The 27,639-nt window shown below is 36.9% G+C and overlaps 2 protein-coding genes across 6 annotated transcripts; one reads left to right on the forward strand and one right to left on the reverse strand.

The window, feature by feature from the left end:
- The first annotated feature begins 1,696 nt into the window (after window positions 1–1,696).
- Gdap2 (ganglioside induced differentiation associated protein 2) lies at window positions 1,697–23,736 on the forward strand. 4 transcript variants are annotated; one of them, XM_017073773.4, is made up of 13 exons: window positions 1,697–1,944; window positions 10,131–10,197; window positions 10,257–10,408; window positions 10,817–10,959; window positions 11,015–11,147; window positions 11,654–11,763; window positions 11,834–12,088; window positions 14,639–14,766; window positions 14,840–14,940; window positions 22,203–22,356; window positions 22,417–22,556; window positions 22,623–22,821; window positions 22,888–23,736. In XM_017073773.4, the coding sequence occupies exons 2-13, from the start codon at window positions 10,135–10,137 to the stop codon at window positions 22,930–22,932; spliced, it is 1,623 nt and encodes a 540-aa protein (XP_016929262.1). In that variant the 5' UTR covers window positions 1,697–1,944; window positions 10,131–10,134; the 3' UTR covers window positions 22,933–23,736. The 4 variants fall into 4 exon arrangements, with proteins under 4 accessions (XP_016929262.1, XP_016929264.1, XP_016929263.1 ...); XM_017073775.4 differs by lacking the exons at window positions 1,697–1,944; window positions 10,131–10,197; window positions 10,257–10,408; ... (2 more) ...; window positions 11,654–11,763; window positions 11,834–12,088 and adding an exon at window positions 12,717–12,862; XM_017073774.4 differs by lacking the exons at window positions 1,697–1,944; window positions 10,131–10,197; window positions 10,257–10,408; ... (2 more) ...; window positions 11,654–11,763; window positions 11,834–12,088 and adding an exon at window positions 14,374–14,416.
- LOC108009438 (2-acylglycerol O-acyltransferase 2-A) lies at window positions 23,021–27,183 on the reverse strand. 2 transcript variants are annotated; one of them, XM_017073779.4, is made up of 6 exons: window positions 26,931–27,183; window positions 26,432–26,529; window positions 26,250–26,372; window positions 25,843–26,184; window positions 25,583–25,782; window positions 23,021–25,515 (listed from the first exon to the last, which is right to left on the reverse strand). In XM_017073779.4, exons 1-6 carry the CDS (start codon window positions 27,057–27,059, stop codon window positions 25,358–25,360), a joined length of 1,050 nt encoding a protein of 349 aa, XP_016929268.2. In that variant the 5' UTR covers window positions 27,060–27,183; the 3' UTR covers window positions 23,021–25,357. The 2 variants fall into 2 exon arrangements, with proteins under 2 accessions (XP_016929268.2, XP_016929267.2); XM_017073778.4 differs by having other exon boundaries at window positions 26,250–26,381; window positions 26,931–27,137.
- Between the last annotated feature and the right edge of the window lie 456 nt (window positions 27,184–27,639).

Consider the following 27,639-nt stretch of genomic DNA (forward strand, 5'->3'; position numbering starts at 1 on the left):
TCCGTTTGAGCATTTATCACTCTCGGTTTTTGGACATGGGGGACATATGGACATATGGACATGGGGGTTTCGAGTTCGAGAAGTTCGTTGGCAGATTCGCCATCCATAACCATAACCAGTTGGCCAATGGAATGGAATGGAATGGTCAACTGTTTCCTCCTTTCCAATTTTATGGCTAACATCTGCCGATTATGACCGAGGAGCAGAGTTGGGGACCCCGCCGAAATGCATCTTGGGAGTGGGGTCTTAAGACAGCCTCAACCTCGACTTCAGCTGAAGAGCTACAACTTCATCTTCATTTTCATTTGCAGCCGGTTGGCTTTCGCTTCTTCTGCTGGTTTCACTTTTTTGTACAATTTAATTCGCATGTGTTTTTCGGGTAATTGTATAATTTTTTTTACTACCAAATGCAGCCATCTATCGTCTGGCTGGAGACTGGTGTTCATGTTATATGACCCGGAGCGGGTCCATGAAGTTGTTGATAAGTGGGAAATATGACAAATACACATGGGCCGCCGGTGAATGGATAGCCATGCGGCAGCGACTTTGTAGTCGGAATCTTGTATATTGGTGATTTATGCATTTTGATTAACGAGCTAATGGCCCAAAGAGTTTTTCGCGTGCCGAAGGAAGATACTAAGCGAGCCAAAAATAGATAACAAGTCTATGTAGATGAGCCAACGGCTTGAAGAAACACCTGAGCACTTGTTCGGGCTAAAACAGATGGCTAGGAAATGGTTTTTTTCGATTTGTTAAACCTGGCTAATTAGCTTGTGCTGTCCGGAAAAAGGCAGCTGCAATTTGTTTGTAAAGCAATAAGACTTCTCGAGGATTTTAGAGCTGGCTTTACAGTTTTCAAAAATCAAGTATACGCGCCATGATACCAAAGCTTTGAGTTGTAGGGCAGCCAGATTTTGTCAGCTGTCCTTTAACATTTATTTTACATTTACATATGTATTTTACATATTTGGTATTTTAAATTAATTTTTTAAACATTTTCGTTAGTTATATTAATTTATTTTTTGTTGATTAACTTTTCTAAGCTGTTCAGTTAATAATTTCAAAAATTATCCTTTTTAAAGCCTTTTAAACATGTGATTTTCAGCATTACAAATATTATAGCATAAAATTAGGCACTTGGGAGTTCTATACTCACCGAACATTTATCTTTTCCAATAAAAATTAAATTATAAAATGGTATCAGGAACCAGGAAAATGTGTCGAAAATATATAGGATCAGGATCAGGATTATCATGTGTATATAATCTTTTTATTATTGTATGTTATTATTTTTCAAAAATATTTGATTTTGATACCAACTATTATAGCTTACACTAAGTAACTTTTTGAGAAGTTTTATACACCTAAAATTTCTACTTTCTAAGTTAAATTATTAAATGGTATTACCATATCTTATCTTACTTTTTATCTTACAATATATTTTAGGTTTTTTAATATATTTTTACAAAAACATTTTTTGAAAAATTAATTAATGTTAAATTATTAAATGTTCTTGAAACAATTTATTGGATAAGTATTTCTTGCCATACCTTATTTTACTTTTATCTGATATTATATGGTAGCGTTTTTTAATATATTTTTATAAAAATATTTTCTGAAAAAGTAGTGCATTTTTCTCAATTCGACTTAGCCACACTGCTCGTAAGTGGCCAAAAGTTTAAAGCTGGGCCGAAAGCTTTCTCCAACTTCAGAGTCGAACGCGTATTTCAGACGAGCGGGTGGCCGAAAAGAAGAAGCAGTGAATTGAGTCGAGATACTGAAGCTTGCAACACACCAAAAACACACACACTCGGACGCGGCACACACACACACACTTACGGCGGAGTTGAAATCGAACGCGGAGAACACTGAGCGAAACGGGCGATAAAAGTGATAAAGGCTGCTAACTGGAGTTGGAGTTTGATTCATTGATCGACGAATCGAGTGCGTAAAGCTTGTAAACTTTGGATTGCAAAGATACACACACGCATACACGCGCAGCCAGGCAAACACACACTAACTTACACACACACACATACAAACAGAGAGTTACCTGAATAACCGCCGCGCCTACCACCGTCGACCAACTACCGCGTTTTCTTTTATCTCACTTCCAACGCCCCCTCCGCCCACCGCCCCCTTTGCCCGCTTAACGGTCTACGGAGTATCTGTGTGCGTACGCAGTATCTGTGTTTGCCCACGCTAGCGTCTGTGTATGTGTGTTGTCTTTTGGTGTTTTCATTTCGAAAAAAGTTGTGTGTGCATTTAAAAAAAGAAAAAAAAATATATAAAAAAGAAAAAAAAAGTAGCAGGTGAAACAAGGTCTCGATTATACAACAGCAAGTATTTTGATTTTATTTGTGGCAAGCAAAAAGCGTTCTTTTAATACGGAGAGGGTGAATATAAACACAAATACACAAGCAATTACGAGGAGACACGCGCACACACTCACAAAATAAAAGCAAAAAAAAATAAAAGAAAAAGAAAAAGAAAAGTGGAATAACCTTCAAGAGCCGAGCTTGTGCAACTTCCACTTCTCAGCTTCGTCGAAGGGCGGCCATACCACTAATTATTTATGATTTCAGTTTAATAGCGCGTTTCGCTTCGTAAAGTTCATTCAGTGACAGGTTTATTCGCTGACAACATTCAACCCGAGCCACCCTACCAAACGCCCCCATTTTCCGAGTATATTTTCCAAACGTTTCCCCAGAACTTTTGTACGTGCTGCAACATCGGCTGCGAATGCATTAGAAATTTATGCGAAAATACATAAATAAACGAGTGGCGAAGCATTTGATTGAGCTGAGTAACCGGACTTGGACCTTAAAAAAGAAAAAACTGGCTTTCACCCCGGGTTCTTTGAATTTGGTGTGCCCTGAATATCTAATATAACTGCAGTTCTCCCTGACGAGTTTCCCGCCCAACAGTCATCAGCTGCATGGGCTTTAATTGCCAGAACAATGTCCAGCTCGGCTCAATTATTAAGCGATATTTAAATTGCCCAGGGCAATAACAATGGGCCATATAATCGCTTCGTAGTTTGCCCTAAATCCCACCAGCCAGGGAAAGTCCTTGAAGTTGGTCTTTAAGTTTCGAATAGGCTGTTAAATATTTACAGCCAGCTCTCAAGGGGGCATTCCATGAATTAACTTAACCATCTAGTGCGTAAGGATCTCTAAAAATGATAAACAAAACAGAGTACTTAAACTGATTCAATTTTAAAGAGCTAGAACTACTTTTCGTCTTCATTTAAAACTCATTCAAGAAATACCTTATCTTTTAAATAGAAAAATATTCCATTGGGTTGTGTCCAACATATTATCTGAATATGCCATGAAAGTTATTATTTTATTCCGAAATACGGCAACATCTTTATAGGAAAGGGAAAGTCCTTGAAGTTGGTCCTTATGTTTATGTTTTGAATAGGCTGTTAAATACTTAAGGGGACATTCCATAAATTATCTTAATTATCTTGTGCTTTAGGAGCCCTAAAATCCTAAAATGTATAGAGTAATTCATTTACTTCTACTTAAACTGATTAAAGATTAAAGAACTATACCTACTTTTCGTGGAATAGGCTATAAAGTATTTAAAGTATAAATATTTAAAACCAGTTCTCAAGGGGGGTTTCCATGAATTAACTTAACCACCTTGTGCTATAGGAAGTCTAAAAACGATATTAAATATTTAGTACTTAATTTATTCCTCATTAAATTTAAAAAAACTATACCTAATTATGCTGATACTAAAACTCAGTAAAGAAATACTATTTCTTTTAAACAGAAATCCATTCCAAAATTATGTATCCATCTTTTTATCTGAATTTGACATAAAAACTATGTTTTCGTACCGAAATTCCAAAACTCTGGTACTATTTATCATACTATTTAATAGTTTCTCTTACCTCCAAACACAACTGTTGCGGTCAAGCTACTAACCAGACTTAAACCAGCAAAAAATCTTAGTTTCCTAATTATATTTTTTCCCTTTTAATATTTATGAATTACTTATATTACCATATACACTTGACCCACTGTGCAGGCCCACTCCATAACCCTCTAACAATTATTAATAAGCGTTTTAGCTCTTGCCGCCACACAATATGTGTGCGCACATAAACATACACTTGTTTGTGGAATTTCCCTAATAGAAATGTAATTTTCCCCCAAACCAGGCGGCTTAATGCCGGAGTTATTGTTCGGGCCAGTTGGCCAGCTTATTGGGGTCATCGAAGTTGGCCAGGCACGACAACAGAAACCTCCCTGAATGGCCACCATTGTCAGAGTATTTGACCATTCAATTAATGCTCCAGCAAATGCCATTATATAAATGCATTCGCTTTGGGGTTAGAAGAAGTACAACTAGCTGACTACTGCAGATTATAATTAGTTTTTTCGGGGGGGACTGTGCGACAATTCGACACAATTTAGTGGGAGATAATGCCTGGAAAATTGCTGCAATTTGCCATTAACAATGGCTGCGGGAAATTAATCTCGCTGACGTCAGGCGAGAACTAAAGCCGTGAATCGGATTCGGAATAGTCTAATAGCCAATGATTGGAACGCTATATGGCGACAGCCTTCGAGGTTAGGCCTCGCCTATGACGCATCCGAAGTAAATATAAATATAAATAGTAAATATTTGGACGAAACTGACTTGAAGATACACAAATCGCGGACCGCTTCCCAACTGGCACAGAATTTCTTCTGTTCTTTTTTCCCTGTTTTTTGGGGGATTTTTCGGCTTGTTTTTCTCGGGGCCAGGGATCAGAAGGCAAAGGACAATGCCAACAACCTGCTCATACACCGAAACACACACGGCGTATACTTAATGCATGGAATGGAATGTTCGGTCTTTCGGTTTCGGTCCGTGCCAAGCGCAGCCCAGTTGGTAATGTAATGTAATGCCAATGCTACTTCCAATGCTACTGGAGCTCCTGTAGTTTTACATGCCCCACGACGCCAACTAAAGCCAAGTATTTTGTGTACACCGAAAGAAAATAGTCATAGAAAAGCAACTGCTGTTGCATTAATTCTATACTACTGAGTATCCATTTGATGTCGATAGGATGAGTATTGAGTATTGAACTCAAATTAATTGGCTTAAAACTAATACCAATAATACAAATATACTAAAGACCTTATATAATTTAGTCTTGAATCTATAATTAAATTTCAATACTGTGTATGGTATACTTTTAATACAACCGGTACTAATCTTAACTTTCTGTTTTCTTATTTGAGTGTATATATATTTTTTTTGTTTTTTAAATTCCAGACTCTTTAATATAGAAATGGATCTGAAAATTATACTATAGAACTTATATTACTTAGTTTTCATATATATTTTTGTTGTTTTCTAGAGGTATACCTATAAATTCCAGACTCTTTAATATAGAAATGGAACTCTAAATTATATTATAGACTATATATTACTTAGTCCTGAATCTATACTTTAATTTCAATACTGCCTCTGGTATACTTTTTATGCAACCGGTACTAAATCCTAACTTTCTGTTTTTTTTTTGGGTGTATATATATCTTTTTTTAGAGGTATTCCTATATGTATATTTTTTTGGAACTTGGAACCTGCAGAGGCCTTGGCATGTGGGCGACAATTTCGCATTTATTATGCAACAGTTTGGCGGATTGAGCGTGTAGCGTAAACAAACTTGCTGCCAGCATTTTCTGGCCCAAATGAAAAAGGGGTGGTGAAGGGGGTGTAGCGTTGAGAGCCCAACAAACCCCAAATGTGATATAAACGAATGGAAAATACCCTAAGAAAAAGGTAGCAGAAATTCTATGCTATATTAGCTTGAAAATACCCCAGGAATGGCATTTAAAATTTATCCTTTTAATATATTTTCTATAAACATATTGACATTTACTCCTAAAACAAAGTAGAAGCTTTGTCTCAATGAGAAAAACATTCTATTTAAATACCTTTAAATAATCTAATATCAGAGCATGTACTATCCAATCAATAATGTCGCATGTAAGCTTGTATCGAAATTGCTGTGATGGTAGTAAAACCATATTGCATTTGTATACAACTGTCAACGATAATTTGTTTTACTTCAACATTTTCTGCAATTTTTTCCAACAAATTATACCCCGGTAACCTTCACAGATTTTCGTATCATTGAACCAATATGCGGATGACCCTTGCCCCTGCGATATTTACATTTAAGTTGTTTGCCTCCTGCAACTTTTCACAATTTCCCCAGTAAAACACCCCCCCCCCCCCCCCCCCCCTATTTTCCCAGGCGGGGTAAGGTGGAAATCATGTCATGCAGCACAGTTGAAATAATGTAATTGACTCGGGCACGCCAACTGGCAAGACAAATCAAGGCGAGGCGAAGGAAAAGCTGGAAATCAAATGTGCGCCCATTGGACTTTAGCCAGTGGGCGGTGGGTGGTGGGTGTTTGTGGGTGGTGTTGTTGGACTGGCAGTGATTGCTCAAGCTGAATGCAATCCGAGGAATAACTGCAAAGCCAGTTATCGGCCAGAACCCAGCCTGCCACTTGTCTGCCACACTTGCAACCACATGCTGCAGCTTAAAACGAATCTCTTGGCAGCAGGCAGGAAACATATTTCAGACGTATGGCAGTTGGGGAAGTCGGTGGTTCTGTTTCGAAAGGCAAATACAAGTAGGTCTACCTGCCAGAAAAAAAAAACAGTTGAAAACTGTACATATTAACATGTGTACCTATCATATTAGTCAGGATAACTTTTTCAAACCAACAAAGTTATATTTAATAAGCTGAAAAAATACTTTAAACTTTAAGAATACAGTTTCAAAACAAAAAAAGTATTATAGATTATCAGAACATTTTTCATAAGGCCTTTAAGCCAATTTAAATAATAATCTTAGGAATTGGTAAATTTGTAATGGCATCCCAGCATACCAGTTAATCAAAGTAATCAGCGGTATCCTAAAAATCTTTTTTACAAGCCCACTATTAATACATTTTTTTGTTCACAGCTAAATATTTTTTTAAAGGCTTTCTTATATAAACTTTCTTTGAATATCCCAAAACGTATCATAAATCATATATTTTAATATGTACTGATTAGTAATATTAATCGTTACAAGCCTATAGGTCTTGTCCTAATCCCATATGAGATTATTTCATTATAGACTTTTTGTTGTATGATAGATAAAGCAAACAAATTCATGAGTTCAGATTTCAACAATTATTACTGCGCTAAACTACAGTTCAAAAGGTTGGCACCTTAAAAAATATTTATTTAATGAGTAAAGCCCTCTAAATAAAAATACCCAAGGGATGAACAATTTTATAGCTATTTTTTATCACTGTATGTCAACGAAGGTAGCACTTTGTTTATTTGCTCTGTGGATGAACGAGACGGGAAGTGGGTGGTTGGGCGGTGAAGCTAATCAAAAGGCCAACTCAGTCGAGACGTCATTTGCGTTTCAGTTAGCCACTATACCTTACAGCAGAGACAACAGAAACAACCATGAGCAAACAAGCTGTAAAATATTTGTCAATTTTGTTTGCTGGCTAAACCAGTCGAACTTGAATACAGGGTGTACTTTGAACACCGAGAACAAAAAAAAGAAAGAAATCTTATGTAAGACCCACGATCAACAAACGATCACGTAAGGCTCTATCACCCCTTCTCCCTCTCAAATCTTCTAGAGCCCATTAAGAACATTTGAATGTGTGGCTAATTGCTATTTTCTAGCTGATCTGGCAATTGAAATGACGCTATAGTGGCTCCATATACGGAATACCTTGAATGGAACTTATTAGCACAATGGAGGCTACAGACCTATCTCTTCTTTCGTTTATAACTTTCTTATCTAGCTGTGTGGGTTTCAGATGCCAATTAAGATTGGCCAGGTTCTTCGAAATCTTTATGAAGAATAAGATTAAAGTTCCAAGCAGAAGAATATACTTGAATGATACTACACTTTTTTTCAAAAATAGTAAAACAAATAGTGAAAAACATTTTAAGATCATCTTACTAAAATATTATATTGAAAAATTTATAAAACTTATATTTTATTTACATTAACTGCGAAGTGCGCTTTTGCTTTTAGCTGTTTCAGGCAAAAGAAACTGGTTGTTATCTGTCATAAACAAAGCAATAAATATGTGTGTACTAAAAAACAATATTGCATAAAAAATAGAACACATTTCTCATTTACAGATATAAAACTATTTGTAACTTATTAATTTACCGTTTCCTGTCACATTTTATGAGAAATGTTAAAAGGACCCACAGAGAAACCATTCTTTTATACTTTTCTTAGTGATATATTATAATAATAATAATAACTATTATAATTATAAACTATTAAAAGTTGATATGTACCAAAATATTTTACAGTCAAAAGAAGTACAGATACAACCAAATGTTTATCTATCTATACCTCATAAAGGTGACAAAAATTGGGTAACGACGTTGAGATCAGCTTTCATTTCCATACTAGCCTTCGTTCAAGGCAGATAACATATATTCCCTTCAAATCCAAGCTGTTTACTCAAGTGCTGTGGAAAGTTTTGCATTGTGTGATAGCACCACCACTACCACTCGACCTCTCGACACACATCCATGACAAAAGCCGTGATCTGTGCGGCACTATATATAGTATACCCGCTCGATTCCCAAGGAGCCAATTTGGGTCAGAGCAACCGCCTTTCCGTTTTGAGTTTGGTTTTGTTCTGTCCATTTCTGTTCTATTCTGTTCACCTGGAAGTGAAAGGAAACTAAAGGTGAGAAAAGGGCAAAGGGCAAGGGGCGATGGGCGATAGGTCCAACTGGTGGGCGTGGGAGCCGCCCCCTGGAGCGTTTGATATGGCAATTAAGAGCGCAGCTGCAGTTTGCACTTGCCAGCGTTTTTAGTTGCTGTTGTTTTCACCTTTCACTCGGCTCGTGACGCACATCCAGCAGGTGTGGATTCCAGGGAGGAGGGTGCGGCCATGGGGATCCACTGCAGCAGCCCTTACCTCACGACATTCTATAGTCAGAGATGGGAAACACCTAACTGAAAAGTACTATCGCAAAATATCCCCTCAAAAGCCGCAGACGATTGGCTTAAAATATCACCAAGATGCCAGTCATATTGCATGACTTTTCCATTAATGGATTAAAATGTTTTAGTATTCCCACTAGATATCTATCGGTTTATATTAAATGGCTTATTCCCACTAGCTATCTAAAGAATATTATCTGATAATGGTAGAATAATACATTGTGCTCTAACAATTTCGAAACCTTTCTAGCAAATTGACACTTCAACAAAGTATTTTCTACATTGTAATTAAGAAAGGTTGTGATATTTAAGTTCAGTATTAGCGAATATTGTATCGTTGATATTTTCCCACCTTAGGGTAAATAATATATTGGATCTCTGGCATCACTGCAGTCCTATCTTAGAATCATTCCCTCAAAATAAAACGTTTCCGCCTTTCCCCACCGCTTTTTGTGTTTACCCGCGAATTAAGATCTTCCGTCTACGTGATGACAACTAACGATGACAATTGGAATGTAAATATTTATAGATTTCATTCAGTGCCTTCGCATTTAGAACGAACTGAATGGTTTTTTGAAAGATGTTAGGTGTCGCTTGCCTGCACTGATAAAAATTTATAAGAAATGTTACTCATTTGTAAGAAATTCCGTACTATTTAATATATTTATAATCGTTATAAACTTTATTTTGTGTGTTTCGTATTTGAACATGGTTTTCCATTTCTACTCAAACAGTTTTTAAGTATTTTCGATAAAAATTACATTTTTCAGTATCACTTTAACATTTTTCAATGGTAAAAATGAGACTTTTACCTGTCGGTATCGAATTCATTTGTCACTCGTTTCTTTCTGTGTCCAGTCGTGATTCATCCGCGGAGTTCTGGGCCCTCGCAGATAACTTTATAAACACCATACCCACGCACACAAGATTGCGCGGGCTAAAACTGGCTAAAGCCGGACAAAGAGTTGATTGTAAACAAATTTGGCGACCAAAATGGGAACGTCGGAGAACAGGTTATGTTTTGGGGGATAACTAAATTTAGCCAGTTACCAACAATGATTGATTGTCAAATCGAGTGATGTGCATGGAACTTGCCTAATTAGTTTTTTTTTTGTTATTTCCACAGAGCAATGCGTCTCGACACGAACTCAAATGTGGACTTCAAAGCATTCGAATCCAGCTCTAGCCCATCTGTAAGTAACTCCAAAGTAGAGTCATTGAAAAGTTTTGCTTATTATAACCCATTTTACAGCTCATCAAATTGGATAATCTGGCCACCTGGGGTGGCTCACAGAAAACAGACACACGACTGCCGATCACGGACTATTCCAATCTGGGGGGACCCCGGCACAATCGCAGCCCATTCCCCCTGTCCAAAGATGTCAACAATCGCTTTGTAATATGGTAAGAACCCAAGTAAAGGTGTCTTTAATTAAAAACAAAAGATTGCGCTTTATGGCCCACAGTTAAATTTCGTAATGTCATGAGCCATGAATGTTTTGATGTTCTACATTAATGTGACAAAGCTGAAATGATAGTTATCAGACTTTGGGGCGTAGAGTCGTAAAGTTGTAAAAATCAAATGGGTTTCAGTACTAGTTAGTTAAGAAGGGTGTTTGAAGTATAGTATAACTATAATACATGGATTAAACTTTTTCGATTCTTAATGAGTCAAATAATGATGTAACGATTATTATAATAATAACCACTTACTTAATATATAATATCATTGTTTAAAAAGGTTTTTTAGCTAGTTATAAATGCACTTGATAATAATATTACATTTATAATAATTTTTTTCTATTTTTTTAGGGATGGTGATATGACCACACTGGATGTGGACGCCATCACAAACACCAGCGATGAGACTCTGACTGAAAGCAATAGCATATCGGAGCGCATCTTCGCCGTGGCTGGCAACCAGCTGCGAGAGGAGCTTAGCACTACTGTTAAGGGTAAGTATTTATTCTTTATACAACCCATATATTAACTAAAATCTCCCTGATCTAGAATGCCGCACTGGGGATGTGCGCATCACGCGTGGATACAATCTGCCCGCCAAGTATGTGCTCCATACGGTGGCACCTGCCTACAGGGAAAAGTTCAAGACGGCCGCCGAGAACACGCTACACTGCTGCTACAGGTGAGTCAGAAATACCCGGATGTTTCGTTTTGATGATATGGTACTTGGCAAAATGTTGAAATACAAAATACTGCTACTACTTCTTCAAAACAATATAATTTTATAAAACTAAGGATATGATTCATGGTAATGTCTAACATCTGTTCTTGAAATGGTTTTGCAAAACCCGCTGACTATAAAGACCGTACCAAGTTCATTTAATACATATATGTTTACGTGCTTAATCTAATTTTTTTCGGATTTATTTTATTACTGAGTCAGATTCTACACAATTTAAAGTCATAAACAAGTATTCTTTAACCCAAAAACAAAAGTAATCTTAAATATATGTAATACACAACAATAATAATAATAATACATATTATTTATAGAAATTGTGTACTTTTCAGAAACACTTTAATCGCGTTCTATCAAAATGTAATCTTAATCTGTAGAAAACTGTTGTTGATTAGGTTATTATATAGTTTCAATTCGATTGGAAAGTAATCCCCTCTATATACATACAGAAATGTGCTGTGCAAGGCGAAGGAACTGAACCTGCACACCATCGCCCTTTGCAACATCAGTGCCCACCAGAAGAGCTTTCCAGCGGATGTTGCAGCTCATATTGCCCTGCGTTAGTGCTTTATAAATACTTTCATAACCTATATATGTTACGAAACTGATCATAACTATCTTATAAACAGGTACAATCCGTCGCTATCTGGACAAGTGCACCCTGCAGGTTGTGATATTGTGCGTGGGCAGCAGCGAGCGTGGGACCTACGAGGTCCTGGCCCCACTGTACTTCCCGAGGGACCAGCTGGAGGAGCGCAGTGCCCTGTGGCAGCTGCCCAAGGATATTGGCGGGGAGTTCGGGGAGCCCCAACATCCGGATCCCGACCGCCAGATACGCATTATCCGCAATCCCCAGCACAGTGTCCACATGCGTCATCGTCTGGGTGAGTAAGCAGGCTGAAAATATGATCCTACGAACTTGATAACGTCAAAACAGAAAACATATACATATTTCCCATCAAAACAATATTTCTGTTCTGAATATCAAGAACTATTAAGAGCGCAAAGGGTGTGTAACCCAAAGATTTTACATTATATTATATACATTATACATTATATATATCAAAATTGAGATCTTTAGTCTCTCTATACCTCCAATATTATATCACTTTTTGTTTTCTGTGCACATTGCTATATCACTGATTGCTATATTGCGATTCTGGAACCCGAAGATTTTACAGTATAATATCAAAATTGAGATCTTTAATATCTTTATACCTCCAATATGATATCATTTTTGTTTTCTGTGCACATTGCTATATCACTGATTGCTATATTGCGATTCTGGCTTTCGTCACGGTTCTTCCTCTCTCACTGCCAGCTTATCAATCGGCTGTCGATGATAAGGACGCCTATCATGGCAATGATTCCATTTGAAGTGTATACAATTCCTTTGTTGCCTGTCGATAAGATAGGAGCAGCAACCAGAGACAAGTGAATAACATACGAAACAAAAGTGGAATATATGGGAAATTCGCTGGTATGCTATGTTGACTGGCAGTCCGACTTCTATGGCTTCAGTTACGCTGCAAAGTCGGTCGAGTGCGGGTCATTTGGCAGTAGTTGCATACGATTGGTCAGACGAAAGTCGCAAGTTTTCGGTTTATTTGGGCCAACCTAGGTACTTTATCAGTGCAACAACACAATTCAACGTATTTGTAAGTGTTTCATAGCTGAATTTTGCAAAAACTTACTTAAAATATGTGTCATAAATCGATTTAAAAGTGGAAACAAAAATACATACTATGCATTGAAGACTTTACTCTCCCGATGTCGCAGTTAATTTCCAGTGACAGAAGACTGAGGGCTATGAAATCAAGTCTGAATCCGTTGCATACTTTCAGGATTAGCATTTATAAGCTGTGTAGATTACCAAGGCACTAGATTCAAAACATATTTTAAAATTCTCAGAATTTCAATCTATTTATTTAAATAATCCAGCGTTGCCACAAGCAAATTAAAAGATCCCGTGCTGCCAGACCTAAAAAATGCTGTCTCATCTTAATCGATATTGGATTATTCATAACGTTCGTTTTTTAGTATTTCTTATATTATTTTTGTTTGTTTTAATTTAGCGAGAATTTAGACATTTTTTAATTAGTGCTACCTGATCGTGAACAAATATTACTCATATTCATGGAAGAGGAACCCACATGGTGCTTGATTCAAATATATTGAATTTTTTTACTCTTTTTAAAAGTGACGAGAAGGGATAATAGAAAAAATAGGAGAGGAACAAAGAGAGAAGGTCGCAATCAATTTTTTAAAGGATCAACGGAAAATCGTGATATATCTACCAGAAACTACTATCATTCTTAGATCATTTTTAAAATATTATTTTGTAATATCAATGAAACTAATAATGATAAAGAAAATATTTAAAATATAGGCTAAAATAGGTTCTTAAAAGAAACATACAGCAGTCCAAAAGCATAAACATTGTGGATTTAAACGAGTTCTTAAAAGTCAAGCATTTTAATAACACTTACATTTAAGTAAATGCGATTAAGCTGTCTCAGTAAATATTAAAAAAAAAGTGTATGTAAATTCTAAAAATATTTTCTGATTGGAATATTTTAAACTATTCTTAATTGCAGCCCTTTACGATTATACTTTGTGAATAGTTAAAAGTGATATAAAATATTTGATAAATGTCTTAGGAAGGGAAATAGTCAACATTACTATTTACCTAATATCCCTGTCCAGCTCACTCAAATTATAATAAGTTAATCCAATACAAAGTACTTTGATTACATCTTGAAGCGAAAGCTGGAAAACATTTCGCATTTGTTTTACGTTAGTAACGTTATCAACTTTAGTTATGTAGTTAATTTACTTTTGAGCAGCTTATCGCGAGGAGTGTCACTCAAGTGTTTGGCCTGGCCAAGTTCCATTTCGGGCCTAAATCATGTCACCGCAGTCCAGTTATCAGCCTTATCAGTTATCTCCCGAGAGCGAAGCAAAGCGAGAGCTTATGGAGAGTGAGGATGGTACGAGGGGGCGCTTCGGGGGGGCGTGTATCCAGTTTTTTGCTCAACGCTCATGCGTTTATCCGCTCGCCTTGTCGTCTCACTTGCCAAGAGCTGGCGTTCAGTTCAACTCACATTTCGCATCGCTGAAGTTCGGAAAAGATTACAGAAAGTGTTAGCTCTGCGCCGATAATCGAATCGAGCTCCAGCGCAGAATGATAAACAACTCGTTCGAGTTCTCGTGTAAAGACCATAAACCCCAACCCTAAAAAACAAAGATCATTTTCAAAATGTTTAACCCACTAATATCATTACGAAGGACCATTAATACACCATTGAAACATATACTATCTCGGTGATTTCATATTATCATAACAATGTTATATTTATGAAAAAAACCTTATAGTTTTTTTTACCCTATAGTAACTAACTGATCCCTATGTACCCTCTCTTTATCGCCCTTAGCCGACGACGATTCAGACGTTAGTCCACACGATATGGAGGGCAATAGCTCGGATCTTGAGAGTGGAGCTCGGGATATGAACGGTCTCAGCCTGAATTCGTACAGCAGCGGTTTGCAGGCTCAGCTTCAGGTGAGTTGCCTTTTAAGCACCTTAAATATATCTTAGTTTGCTAATTAATGGACTTCTCTGACCTCTCAAACAGCTCGATTTGGACCGGCAGCACCTGCTCAGCGATCGCCCGCGCACTGGAGTTTACGAGAACGTCATATCCGAGGGCGTCGAGGGGATTGAGCACCAGGAAAGGTATGTCAAGAAACGATTTACCTTATTTCTTATATGATTTAAAAACATCCTAAGAAATCCAGATACTAAATCACAGCGAAGATTATTTATCATCAATTTATCGCGATCTATATATTATCTATTTAATATTCCCATACAAAAGATCTTTGTTCAACTCTTTAATAAATATTTAGTCAGAAAACATTTAAATTTTATAGCTTGACAAGTAGGTCTTTAAATATTAACATCGAAAATTCTGGCAAGAGATATTCCAATTAGCATCTAATCGAAAAGTAAAAGCGCCCTTAAGTAAACATTAATAAGTGCAAAAAGGCCTAAGTACGTTTAATAAGTGAATCATATCTACTAAGCAAACTTTAAGAGATCTTCAAAACCAAAACAAAATACATAGCTCAAAGTATAGGAATAAATATACATTAGTATATAAGAAGTAGACTATCTAGTTACTTTCATAGCTTCATTATTATGGTCTCTAGGTATCCCTATAACAAAGTACATCTTCCAGAATGTTATTATTAAGTTATCACATTTGTAAAGTAATTGATATTATCTAGCTCGCGGCTTGGGATCACTTGTTTGCCTAACTAGTTTAGCCCATAGATCATTTGTGGTATAAGATTACACACTGCATCAGTTAACTTTCTTGAGTATGGGAACGTTTGCAACTAATAAAGCTGGTAGACACGCAGTATTACTTGGCCCACAAAGACCCCTCCTCCTCCGCCCATAAACACCTCGTAAGCGAGCCCTTCCTTTCAAACCAGCATTTTTATTACAAGAGCATGCCGGAAATATCTTAACCGTCTGGCAAATGCCTTTCCTCATTCACTCGCTCTATGTAAATTCCGCCGCTTGTCGAAATTTTAGAGACCCCTGGCACGCAATCCGGGAGCTCAGGCTCAGGCTTAAATTGAATTGAATTGAAGCGGTAGAAAGTGGAGTGGCGATGGGAAAGTGCTTGCCCACCGTCCTGCACAATGCTAATTGGACGGGCCAAGTGTTTTGTGGGCTTTTTCTTGTGACGCCATCTGTGACGTAGGATTATGAAACATCGTCATAGTTTGCGTGAGGTCTTCAAAACCCCCTGCGAAAAAATATTTATAGCTATCAGGTCGCTTCGGGGGGCAGGTCTAAAAAAAGAGTTCATTACTTTTAATGGCCAACAGGGGGCTTTTAAGAATAGTTATAGTGACATTTGCCAAAAAATGGAAGGAGGACTATTTTTACCATGGAATGTTCGTGGGTATAGATACGTAACCATATTTTGGTTTCTAGCCTAAGCTAAAAGTACAACTCTTTTTTAAGCATTGAGTGGTGTTTTATAAAATGTATATATTTTTAAATTGTATGCTTATCGCATTAAGATAATATTTATTTTGCCATTTTACGTGTGGAAATAATCTTAAGGGTAAATATTTATGAATATTTATAAATGCTTGTATCTATAAGCAAAGATAATGTCTGTGACAAAAGCAAGAAAAATAAGCCATTCCAAAGAATAGATAAATTCTCATATAAAAAAATTTGTTTAATATCGTTTAACTACTTAAGAAGCTTTAAAACAAAATAAAAAACAGCTTAAAAATAAAGTAAGCCACGCGCCTAAACGTTTTACATCGAAGTAAATGCCAAAATGATTTTTTATAAATATTTAAAATGTCATTAAGATTGTGCCTCGCGTTTTTTTATGGCATATTTCCCCTAAACATTGAGAGTTCCGCTAATTAAAATGATTAAGATGACATCTCGGCTTGGAGTGGGAATGTGGATCCGCTGGTAACCGGATCGGCCGGTGGCAATATAATCAGAATATCGAACCGTTGCAGTTCATTGAATGAAACCGCACAAATGCCTCGCACACATTTTGTAGACATTTAAATGTAACATCTCACAGGCAACTTAATTTATTCAACCGATTTCAGGGTGAGGGGGCGGTGGATTCAGTGGGGTGTTGACAACTGGGCGCCGCTTCCTGGACCAGTTTTTTGTTGTCGAGGTTTTTTTTTTGTGTGCGTACGGGGGGAATGTACCCCACTGTGAAGCCGCTTCTTCTTCTGCGCAATCAATTAATTACAATCTGAGGTCATCATGGCACATGCAGAAAAAAGGTCTATATTTGGTTTTAAACTTTTTTTAAATGGAAATATTGGGATATATTTAAATATGATGAAAATAGATTCTAAGTCTTTTTAGAATGATAAAACTCTTATCATAAGAGGTTAAAATTTCTTATTTAAAGTCAAGCACAAACAAGTTACAATCCGAGGTCACTTTTTGGGATATATTTTGGGATATTATTGGGATATATTAAAATATGAAGTAAATAGATTCTATATATTTTTAGAGTGATAAAACTCTTATTATAAGAGGTTAAAATTTTTTATTGAAAGTCAAGCACAAACAAGTTACAATCTGATGTCACTTTTTGAGATATATTTGGGGATATTACTGGGATATATTGAAATATGAAGCAAATATATTCTACATATTTTTTTAATGATAAGACTGTTACCTTAAGAGTTTTAAATTTCTCATAGAAAGTCAAGCATAAACCTCTTTATAACAACAAAGGGTGTTCTCATTAACAATTTTTAGATTAGGAATAATCTTATATTAAGTTAATTCTTAGCTCTATATAATCTATATAATCCACTGTACATTTGTACAATAATATTCGTACATCTATGAGTCAACAGTAATGTTGTTTTTGTTTACCGTGTTGTTTTAACATTCCATTTTGATGGAAATGTTGCACATTGCGTGCATACGTACATACGATTTTTCCCCATAAATGTATACAAAGAGTGGGTGGGTGGGTGTGTAAACCAAAACAGAATTCGTGTGTTCGTTTTTTGCGCATTTAGCTGCCAACTGACAACGCAAACATTTGAACTGATTTCATTTTTTGGACAGTTTTGTTTTAGCCCCAACTGACATTAGTGCAAATAAAGCCGCTAGCATGATGTCCTTGGGTAATTGTTGTTGTTGTTACTGGCTTTGGGACTAACTGTTCTTGCTCTTATTCTTGGCATTGGTGTTGTAACTGATTGCCATTGAAGAGGCGAAAGGGCGCACGCTCCAAAAGTGAGAGAGTGTACCCACTCTCTACCGGGTACAAATAATGTACACTCAGGAAAAATTATATGTTTTACATATATTTTCTAACCGTTATATGGCCTAATTGTCCAAGCATCTTTCTCTGCTACTGAATTTCAAAACCCAAGGCTATAAAAAATGGTTTATCTTATAAACATTTTAGGCGTAGTGAAATGCTCTCAAAGTGTTCTTGAAAATTACTCATACGACTCGTATGCCAGTTTGGTTCAAAAACATCGCTTTCCAATTTATAAACAAAAGCAAAAGTTTGGTTAAAATCTACGCCACGTAGATTTAAATAAACATTTCATCAAAGAAAACAGTACGTGTGATTAATGAACTTGGAAACCAGTGCGCAGAGTCTCATACATATATTTCTGTAAAACTTTTTGTGGTATGACTAAATGCCTTAATACAATATTTGAGTAATTTTTAAAAAATGCAAAACAATAAGTGCCTTAAATCAGAAAACTCCAAGGAAATATTAACCATATTTTTAAATAAGATTAAAAAATGTATTATGGACATTTTGACACATAACATATCAGTTCCAACATCCTAGTGATTTTAGATAAATATTTCTCTCCGTGCAGCCTCACCGCGTGGGAGAGAGCAAGAGCGTGAGCTTTCTTTTACGGCGACGTCGCCACAGCGCCACTCTCTCTCTCTCTCCTTCTCACCTCCTCTCTCCTTCGCGGCTGCTGGGGGCGGCGAAAAGATTCAAGAGCAGCCCCACTCGCCGCCAACGCGCTCATTCGAAAAGCTCCGCTCGCGGCGAACAGACGTGCATCGAACGTATACATCCCGTGACGGGCGCGAATTCTATATAAATCGGTGATAAATCCATAAAATCGCATTCACTCAAAAGTTGAAAGTATAAAGGAAAAACTATTTTCGCATTTCCACACGCGGCTTCCGTACAACGCAAAAGTCTGGCCACCAAGCTGCCCGCCCATACTTATTATTTAACCGAAATAGAGGAAAAGAAACACCCTGAACTATTTATAAGTATTTAGCGAAAGGAAAAAACAAACCATCTTGCGTCAATTGAATACGAAATTGAGTTGAAAACAGCGGCGAACAAATCAAGTCGTAGCTATACGATTGTTAAAAATAATAAAAACCAAATTTGTATTTTGACTTAAAATCGATAAACAGTAATTGTGCGCGAGAGGCGAACAGCGGAACTCAAAGGGAACAGAAAGTAGTGCCACCCAGAAAACACAAAACCAGTAACAACTACAACTACAACTACTACAAAAAACCCCATCCGAAACTCAGTGTAAACTATGACAATGTTAGAAGGAATGACGTCCATCGACTTGGGCTCCAGTCCCATGCAAGAAACCACGGGCGATATGAACGACGTTCTGCCCGATGAGCTCATGGAGACGCCGGAGGAAAGGTAAGGACCTCGTGGGTCGGCGAAGGGTGTACGACGTAGGGTGTACGGTATTGAAGAGTGTCAGTCACGGAGTAGGACAGGCCATCACCGCCTGTTTCTCCCCCTCCCCTGGCAGTAAACAATTGGTCCTCGACAAGGGTTTCATGACGTCAGCTGTGGGGCGGGAGAACATTGCAGCCTAACTATACCAACTAGATCCGATAACTGTCTGTCATATACGTTGTATACGTATGGGGGAATACAAATGAAAAAAAGTCCTTCAGAACCTGTTATTATAAGATAATAATACATTGTTCATTTCATGTAGATGTACTAGGAAGATTACAATTTTCCATTCTAAATATAAAATATTTTAATTTCACAATTAAATGCAATTATTAACAACTTTTTGTAGGCTATATAGATTAATTGTTCTATGTTTATGATGTTGTTTTTGCTTATATAAAATAAAGTCGAACTATCATGGCTATAACCACTTTATATAGGTCCAAAAAAAGTTAGAGTTATGATCTATACCACCTATTTTTACTAGTTTTACTTTTAGGGAAGTTTTAGTTAAGAAAGTTGTATAGTTATAAGACATGCTAATTTTAAGCAGTATGATTTTACCATTTTTAGGATGTTAGTAGTATATTGATGTAACTGCTGTTTCTAACTTTTAAAGATAAGTTTGACTTGAAATAACATAAAGTGAAAAGAAAGCTTAAATGTTTTCAAGTATTGTTAAGAAAATAACCTAACAGACCTAAGAAACATAATGAACTCAGTTTAAGTCACCCTACATTCCACTCTAAAAAGTTTGCATTACTATATTTCAACTGTTCCCTTCCCCCGAGACTCCTTGCAATTTCTATTTTTGGATTGTGCATCCTTCAGCTTGCCTTGCAATTCGCCCCTGACTTATTATTGAACTAACCAGGCCAACCTTCACCCGTTCACCCACTGCAAGTGAACCCAAATAGAACCTTTCGGCCTTGTTTCTCCGTACGTGCCAGTGAACAATAACATGCAATGTGTGTGTGTGTTTGATGCCAGGAAATGTGATCTAATAATATTTTTATTACTTCTCTGCGGCTCTGACTAAGTAAAGTGTGAGATTTATTCCATGGATTAGCATTGCGCTTTAATATTCATTGTATATTTCGCACGATAATCACATTCTGGGGCCACCACCCACGAAATCTACCTGCATCCGCATCCGCAGCTGTATCTGTATCTTTAGCTGGGCAAACACCAATTTCGAGATTGCGTTTGAGATTGAGTTGGCCAAGACTGCGTCACAATGCGTCACATTTTGGGTACTATCTGGATGCTTATCTGGATACTCTCTGCAGTCACAAAAGGCTTATCGGTTGCTGCTACCGGAGTTTATTGCGGCACGAGGAGGCAAAACATCACATCACAACGCATCACAAATCACAACCCAAATCACTTTGCTTAATCACAGTCTTAAGTCACCTGAAATTGACTCATATTAGCCAGCATTTAGCGGAGACTGAGGTGTTCAATTAGCCAGCTCGAAAGTTTGTTTTTCGGCGTGTGGCGTCGAAAGTTGTTAATCACTTTAGCACAACTTTTGTACAGACTATGTATACATATGTAGATATATCGATTCTCTGTGAAATTTTCAAAGTGACTCACAGGCAATGTGCGCATTTGTTCACTGGCCAATTAAATGCAGATTTCCCCATTTAATTGGGTTACCCATTCCCATTCCCAGTCTAATTTTGTACTTTTATCTAGCAAATATTTGCTCGAATTTAGCACATTTGGGTTATAAAAGCAAGGCAGCTAAAACATGGGCTTAGCACGCCTTTCAAATTTATAATTCGCCAGGCGGATAATCATGATGTTGAGTATTTTTTTTTTCGTTTTTTGCGAAATGAATTTCAAGCAGTCGGCCAAGGCGACTTTACAGCAGCTTCTGGTCGTGACAGTGGGGCAGAAAGACGGCTGTCATTATATGCTTATATGGCCTGGAATTGCGTGACGCCACATAATAATCGATCGAACTTCCCCCTGCCAACCCCCTCAATCAATGTAGGCTCCACATAATCGCTGCGTCAATAGTTATATGTGTAGTACTTGAAAAGTCAGAGGCCATAGAGTAAACAAAATGAAAGGAATCTGAAATAGAACAGGCCATGCGTGTAAGCCATTTTGTAATCGATCTTGGGCCGTAATCGTATACTCGGAAAATGTAGAATTCTGGGAAAATTTAGACACTACAAACATGTACTGCGCACTTAAATAAATAGGATAGACTACGAGTATTTGCAGAATCTTCCGGAAAATACATGACGCAGTTCAAATATTACAGATATATAATACAATGAACATTGCACTGCCTTATAAATATAATATATAATTTCTAGTTGATTTATGTATACCAAGTTTTAAGATAGACTTCGAGTGTTTGCGGAATCTTCCGGCGAAATACAAGTCGCAGTTCAAATATTAAAGATATATAATACAGTGAACATTGCACTGCCTTATAAGTATAATATAACTTCGAGTTTAGTTATGTATATCTAATTTGTTTAAGTTAGTTCTTTATTTCTAACATAAAGGCATACTTTTCTAAGGCTATCTTATATTTTTAAAATTTTTTTTCCTAAATTTTTTTTAATGATTTATAAGCTAATATAAATTATAACAACTTTTTGAAAACATCTTTATCAAATTCCTTTTTCTAAGGTATTATAGTATAAGCTCCTATGAGATTTATATGGTACTAACCTCTGACTTTTTCCTCTTCCAGATACGAACGCCTTTTGCGTCGCGCTCAAGTCGAGGACTTGACGGAGGTCTCGGGCATTGGATGTCTTTACCAGAGCGGCGTGGACCGCCTGGGTCGGCCTGTGATTGTGTTCTGCGGCAAATGGTTCCCCGCCCAGAACATCGACCTTGAGAAGGTAATACTCGAAAGCAATTCATTTTGATACAAAATATACTAAATTCTGTTTGCTCTTTAGGCCTTGCTATATCTTATTAAGCTACTGGATCCCATCGTTAAAGGAGACTATGTCATCTCGTACTTCCACACGCTGACATCCACAAACAACTATCCATCGCTGCACTGGCTGCGTGAGGTCTACAGTGTGTTGCCTTACAAGTGAGTTCCTAACTCTATGTTTTAAAAAATATATAAAAATATATACTCAAATTGGTTATCTTTTAGATACAAGAAGAACCTGAAGGCCTTCTACATAGTACACCCCACTTTCTGGACTAAGATGATGACCTGGTGGTTCACCACGTTCATGGCGCCAGCCATCAAGGCCAAAGTGCATTCTCTGCCGGGTGTAGAACACCTGTATTCGGCCATCACAAAGGATCAGCTGGAAATTCCCGCCTACATCACCGAGTACGACATGGCGGTAAGTCAAAACAAACTATAATATCGTTATGATATATAATATAATCTATTTGTAATCTATTTACAGACCAATGGCCTGCATTACTTCAATCCTGTGCCGACTGCATCGTAGATGGCGGCCATTGTTGCTGTCTAGGACAGCGGGCAGCCACCATAGCATATACATACCTATATATAGATACACACACACAATTGTGAAGTTTTTATAGATTTTATAGAACGTATTTTGTTTTCTTGATAAGTAATATTTGTTTACTTGCGCATAACTTTCGATGTTGTCGTTTATCGATTGACTTGCCGCAAGTTTTGTTGAACATTGTGTAGCATACTTTTATGGGAATGGCCGAGTCGCCCGATCCCTCGATACCAATTAGCTAAAAACATAAATCGGCAGCCCCAAAAACAACCAAGATAATTGTGTAAAACATTCTTATGAAGTGCATGGAAATTAGTTAATTAGTTGGCATCGGCAGAACAAAAACCTTGTTAATTCGCTATAAATAGAAGTTGAACTATTGGTAGGAGATGGATAGGGTGGATGGGAGGACTCGTTAACGAGATAGGAAACCAAAATAAACCAAAAATAAAACACGTTAGCAATGCTGAACAAAATGAAATTTGATTAGAGAACCTGCATATACGGATATACAAGATTATTCTAAATATTAAATTGATAAATTGTACTTGATTACGGAAGGGAAAAGTATATAGAAGTGAATAAGTATACATATTGTTAGTTATCTTTGCAATTACAAATTGTATTATTAATGTATTAATACTAGAGCTAAAGCGTATGCAGTTTGATCCCCCGATATATACACACATACACATACATACGTACTATAATTCAATTGTATTTATACATAACTATATATACTAAATATACACAACTAATAAATTAAAACCAAAACTAAAACACGGAGGAGAAGTCGAATTGTAGAAGAGTAAATGACGAGGCAGCGAAGAGCCTGCAAAAACCTTTTGTAGATACTTACTAGAGCTCACCGTAAGGCCCTCCCAGCAATCGAAACACCAATAAAGAACCTAACGAACCCAAAAATGAATGTTAAATGTTCAACTTTGATATGAGATATGTTTAGGCGCAGGAGATTTTCAACTCGAGACACGTCCCCTTTATCTTCCATGCACCGTTTGCGCTCAAAAAATGAAAAAAAATTAAGACAAAAAACCCAGAATCAAAGCCAATAGCACGCCACTGCTATACGTATATATTTGTAATTGTGAGATATATAGGTATTGTAATTAGTCGAATCAATTATGGCACTCGCTGGCAGTAATCAGAAATCAGAGCCACACTCAAACCACTGCGCACCACCATTTGAAGAGCCAAAAAACCGCCACAGCCAACACCAGCAGTTGATTTAGCAACTACGCAATTACAAGCAAAGTAAAATGCACTCAGGGATTGATTTAAAACAAAAACCAAAAATCCAAAACAAAACAAAAAAGAATTGAAAACCTAATGCCTAAAACCAAAAACCAAAAGATATTTAGATAAACGACAAATGCGCTTTCCTCGAACCACAATCGGCAGCCTGGCTAGTACCTAAATTGATAAATCAAGTAGAGTTATAGCGAAACACCAAAGTGAGATAGTTTTTGGACATGTTCTTATAAGAGTACCTATGTCGTATGTCGTAGGCAGTTCATCCGACACTTATGCCAATTACATATTTTGTATTGCCTCACCAGCAAAGTTTAGGACAATTAATCAGAGTGCTATGGGGTAGCTAAATTTCCACCTCTAACAATAATCAGAATCACGGCAAATTACTCAAACTAGTCTACTCAAAAGTTATGCTTGTATGAGAACCACCTTACAGGAGTACAACAATCGGGATATATGGTATACCCATCCTATGGCTTACTCAACTGTTATTGAAAATCGAAAAAAAGTAATATTACCAAACAGAATCCCAAATCGAGAATCCAAGTTATGCCAAGTGTTCCTTTCTAACAAAAAACGTATATATTTAGACGAATACTTTTCGTAATATTTGAATATTTGTAGGTAAATCTTAAAGCCAACTACAAGTAACTAGTAATCTCATTGAATCTTAATATTTCCCCGAATTTTCCCTTCTAATATTGCTATTGCTTTAGCGTTAAAAAATTCAAGCAAAACAAAACTGAAAGAAAGCTAATAAAAAATTGATATGAAAACGGATTTGTTGCTAAATTAAATAAATAAAAATGTACCTTCGAAAGGAATTGTGCGATCGATTCTTTTCTAGCGTAGAACAAATTCCTTATAGTTGGTAAATCAGAAACGAGATGAAGAATGATCGTCGTGGCACAAAATGCGAAATTAAGTTAAGTTTTTCCAAAAATTCGAGAATCCAGCTCCTTGTTCTTTTTGTATATATAAGTGCATACAAGGTAACAAATTTAATTGGTAATTAATAAAAGGAAAAAACAAAACAAACGCTTTCTTTAAAAATAATCTTGTGTTGCGTTTCAAAAAAGATTCCTAAATTCTATTGAAAATCACAAATAGTCGGAGGTATTTATCTCAGTTACTGAATGATCAGCTTGTTCTGCTGGGAGTCTGAAATGTACTCCTCTTTGTACTGCTCAAACATCTTCTCCAGAGCCTCAATCACCTGGGCATGGATCTTGTCCACGTAGTCGGCATTGGGGTTATCGCTTTTTATTACATCTATGGGGGAACCAACTGGAATAATAATGGTATTAGTAGGATAAGAGTTAAAAGAGGTATGTTAAAAAAATTTTAGACTCACCAACTTGTACAATACGTCGGCGATGAGGCAGTATCCCATAGTTGTAGTTGAAGATACCTCGACCCTTGGGAAGAAGCGGTGATATGCCTGTGATCTTCTTGACCACATTTTGGAAGCGACGAAGTGCTGAGTCTGGCGGATTGGCCACCTGATCGAATATATCCACCTCGCCAAAAGACAAGGAGGGCACAATTGACGAACTATAATTGGGATAGGGTTATAACTGAAGGTTCTCCTTAATTTTCTAAATCAAAACTCACCCCGTTCGTATAGCCATTTTGACGAAACCCTTGCGATTCTTCAGGGTTAGAATGTACATTCCAGGATGGGATTCCATGGCCTCCTGGGCTCCACCCACCAGCACAGCCACCGCATTCGATGTAAAACCATCTTTATTATCCTTGTGCTTGGGATCATTGGATTTACTCAGTAAGTAAGCCAAGGACTCTTTGGAAACCGACACCATGCCCCACCACCGCAATATATCACGTAAAAAAGGGGTCTTGAAATGATGATCCAGGGTGGCGATCTTGGGTCGAACTTGTGGAAAGAGCTCCAGCCAATTTTCAATGTCCAAGCTCATGTTAATACAAATTCCTGTTCTAGAAAAGTAAGAAATATTTCATAAGATATATATAATGATCTTATGATCTATAAACTCTCTTACCCAATTATTCCGTGCGGAAAACTAGCCACAATATAATTTTTGTTCGGCGGCAGCTCAGCTGTCTTTACGAGTTCAACGGGAAAATAGTTTCTATATCTCCTAATAGTGCGATAAAATAACCATCTATTTAAACTATATAATGTTATTATCTCTTCTATCGTTGATCTATTTCTGTTACTTACCCATTGCCTTCCACAATTCCGCAGTTTTTCTTGTAATCCAAATAAATTTTAACAAAATATATTAAAAGTAGACTGCGCAGAAATAGTCCACCGTAGTACTATAAAAATAGAAAAAGAAGGTAATACTCAAACAATATATTAAATGTTTCAGTTAAAACACAACAAACACATAGTATTTTAGTTAAAATGCTTCCATGAAATCAGTTTGTGTTTATAAGTACTGGAAAAAATATGAAGTAGTACGAATTCTTATCACTGAAAGTCGGCACGTTTTTCGATTGGAATTTTTTTATTTTGTTTACTTCAAGTTTTATCACAATCTGTACTATTTTGTGTTCATAAAAAAAACAATTGGTCACACACATAACACAAATAAAAAACGCAAAAAATTCACAATTCAGCACTTTTAAAGTTTATTATTTTATTTTATGGAATTTTTGGACACTCTTTTTGTTTATTGATTTATTTAATGCAATTTAACTTTTTCTGAAAGATTTACCAGGAGGATAGCAACTATGAGGCAGGAGGTTATAGGGAGCGTAAAGAAAGTATAGGTGAAGAAAGCCGTAACCAGGGTCTGAAGACGCCGCTCCAGCGGAACTCGTAGAGGAGCCCATTCGATTTTCATGTTGAAATCAACCGATCTTCCTCCCAAAGAAGCAACTATTTCGACGAGTTCCCAGCGACTGAGCGATCGCGTAGCAGCGACAAACAATTTCCAGGGTGTAACAGCTGTACTTATCCTTATCAACGCAACGACCCGCCTCTTCGGGGCGATCCATAAGAGTCTTTAACAGTTTGAGAACCACACTTGAGTGATAAGTCATTGATAAATGCCTAAGCCCAGACACTTGATAAATATGACAAACTGAGTAAGAATTAAGATTACGTCACAGTGTGCAGATGCTCTGAAAAGTAAACCTATTTATTCAGATTTATATGCTCAAATTAAAATCAAATAGGGCTGATAAGGCAGTCATATTGAGTGGCTGTAAATTTTGATTAAAATCTTAACAGTTTCTGTTTAATCAGCGAATACTGAATCATATCTTGGTAGCCGGTACTATTCCAATGCTTACAGGGGTATGCCGGCAACAGTCATTACTTTCGCGAATTATTCTTGACCTTTACTCGTAGAACTTTATGTTTATGACACATGTTTCGGCGGTGCTTCGCAACAGTCAAAATACTCATTTTGTCGTGCGTAC

The sequence above is a fragment of the Drosophila suzukii genome, chromosome 2R (genome assembly GCF_043229965.1).
Source record: "Drosophila suzukii chromosome 2R, CBGP_Dsuzu_IsoJpt1.0, whole genome shotgun sequence".
Lineage (NCBI taxonomy): Eukaryota > Metazoa > Arthropoda > Insecta > Diptera > Drosophilidae > Drosophila > Drosophila suzukii.

Excerpts from the sequence above, each read along its gene's own strand:
- LOC108009438 (XM_017073778.4), bottom strand. The coding sequence starts at position 27,059 with ATGAAAATCGAATGGGCTCCTCTACGAGTTCCGCTGGAGCGGCGTCTT. Across the intron at positions 26,185-26,249 it reads TTTCCGCACGGAATAATTGG|AACAGGAATTTGTATTAACA; the intron begins GTAAGAGAGTTT and ends TTACTTTTCTAG. Across the intron at positions 25,783-25,842 it reads AAAATGGCTATACGAACGGG|TTCGTCAATTGTGCCCTCCT; the intron begins GTGAGTTTTGAT and ends TCCCAATTATAG.
- Gdap2 (XM_017073773.4), top strand. The coding sequence starts at position 10,135 with ATGCGTCTCGACACGAACTCAAATGTGGACTTCAAAGCATTCGAATCC. Across the intron at positions 10,960-11,014 it reads GCTTAGCACTACTGTTAAGG|AATGCCGCACTGGGGATGTG; the intron begins GTAAGTATTTAT and ends TCCCTGATCTAG. Across the intron at positions 12,089-14,638 it reads CCACATGCGTCATCGTCTGG|CCGACGACGATTCAGACGTT; the intron begins GTGAGTAAGCAG and ends TATCGCCCTTAG.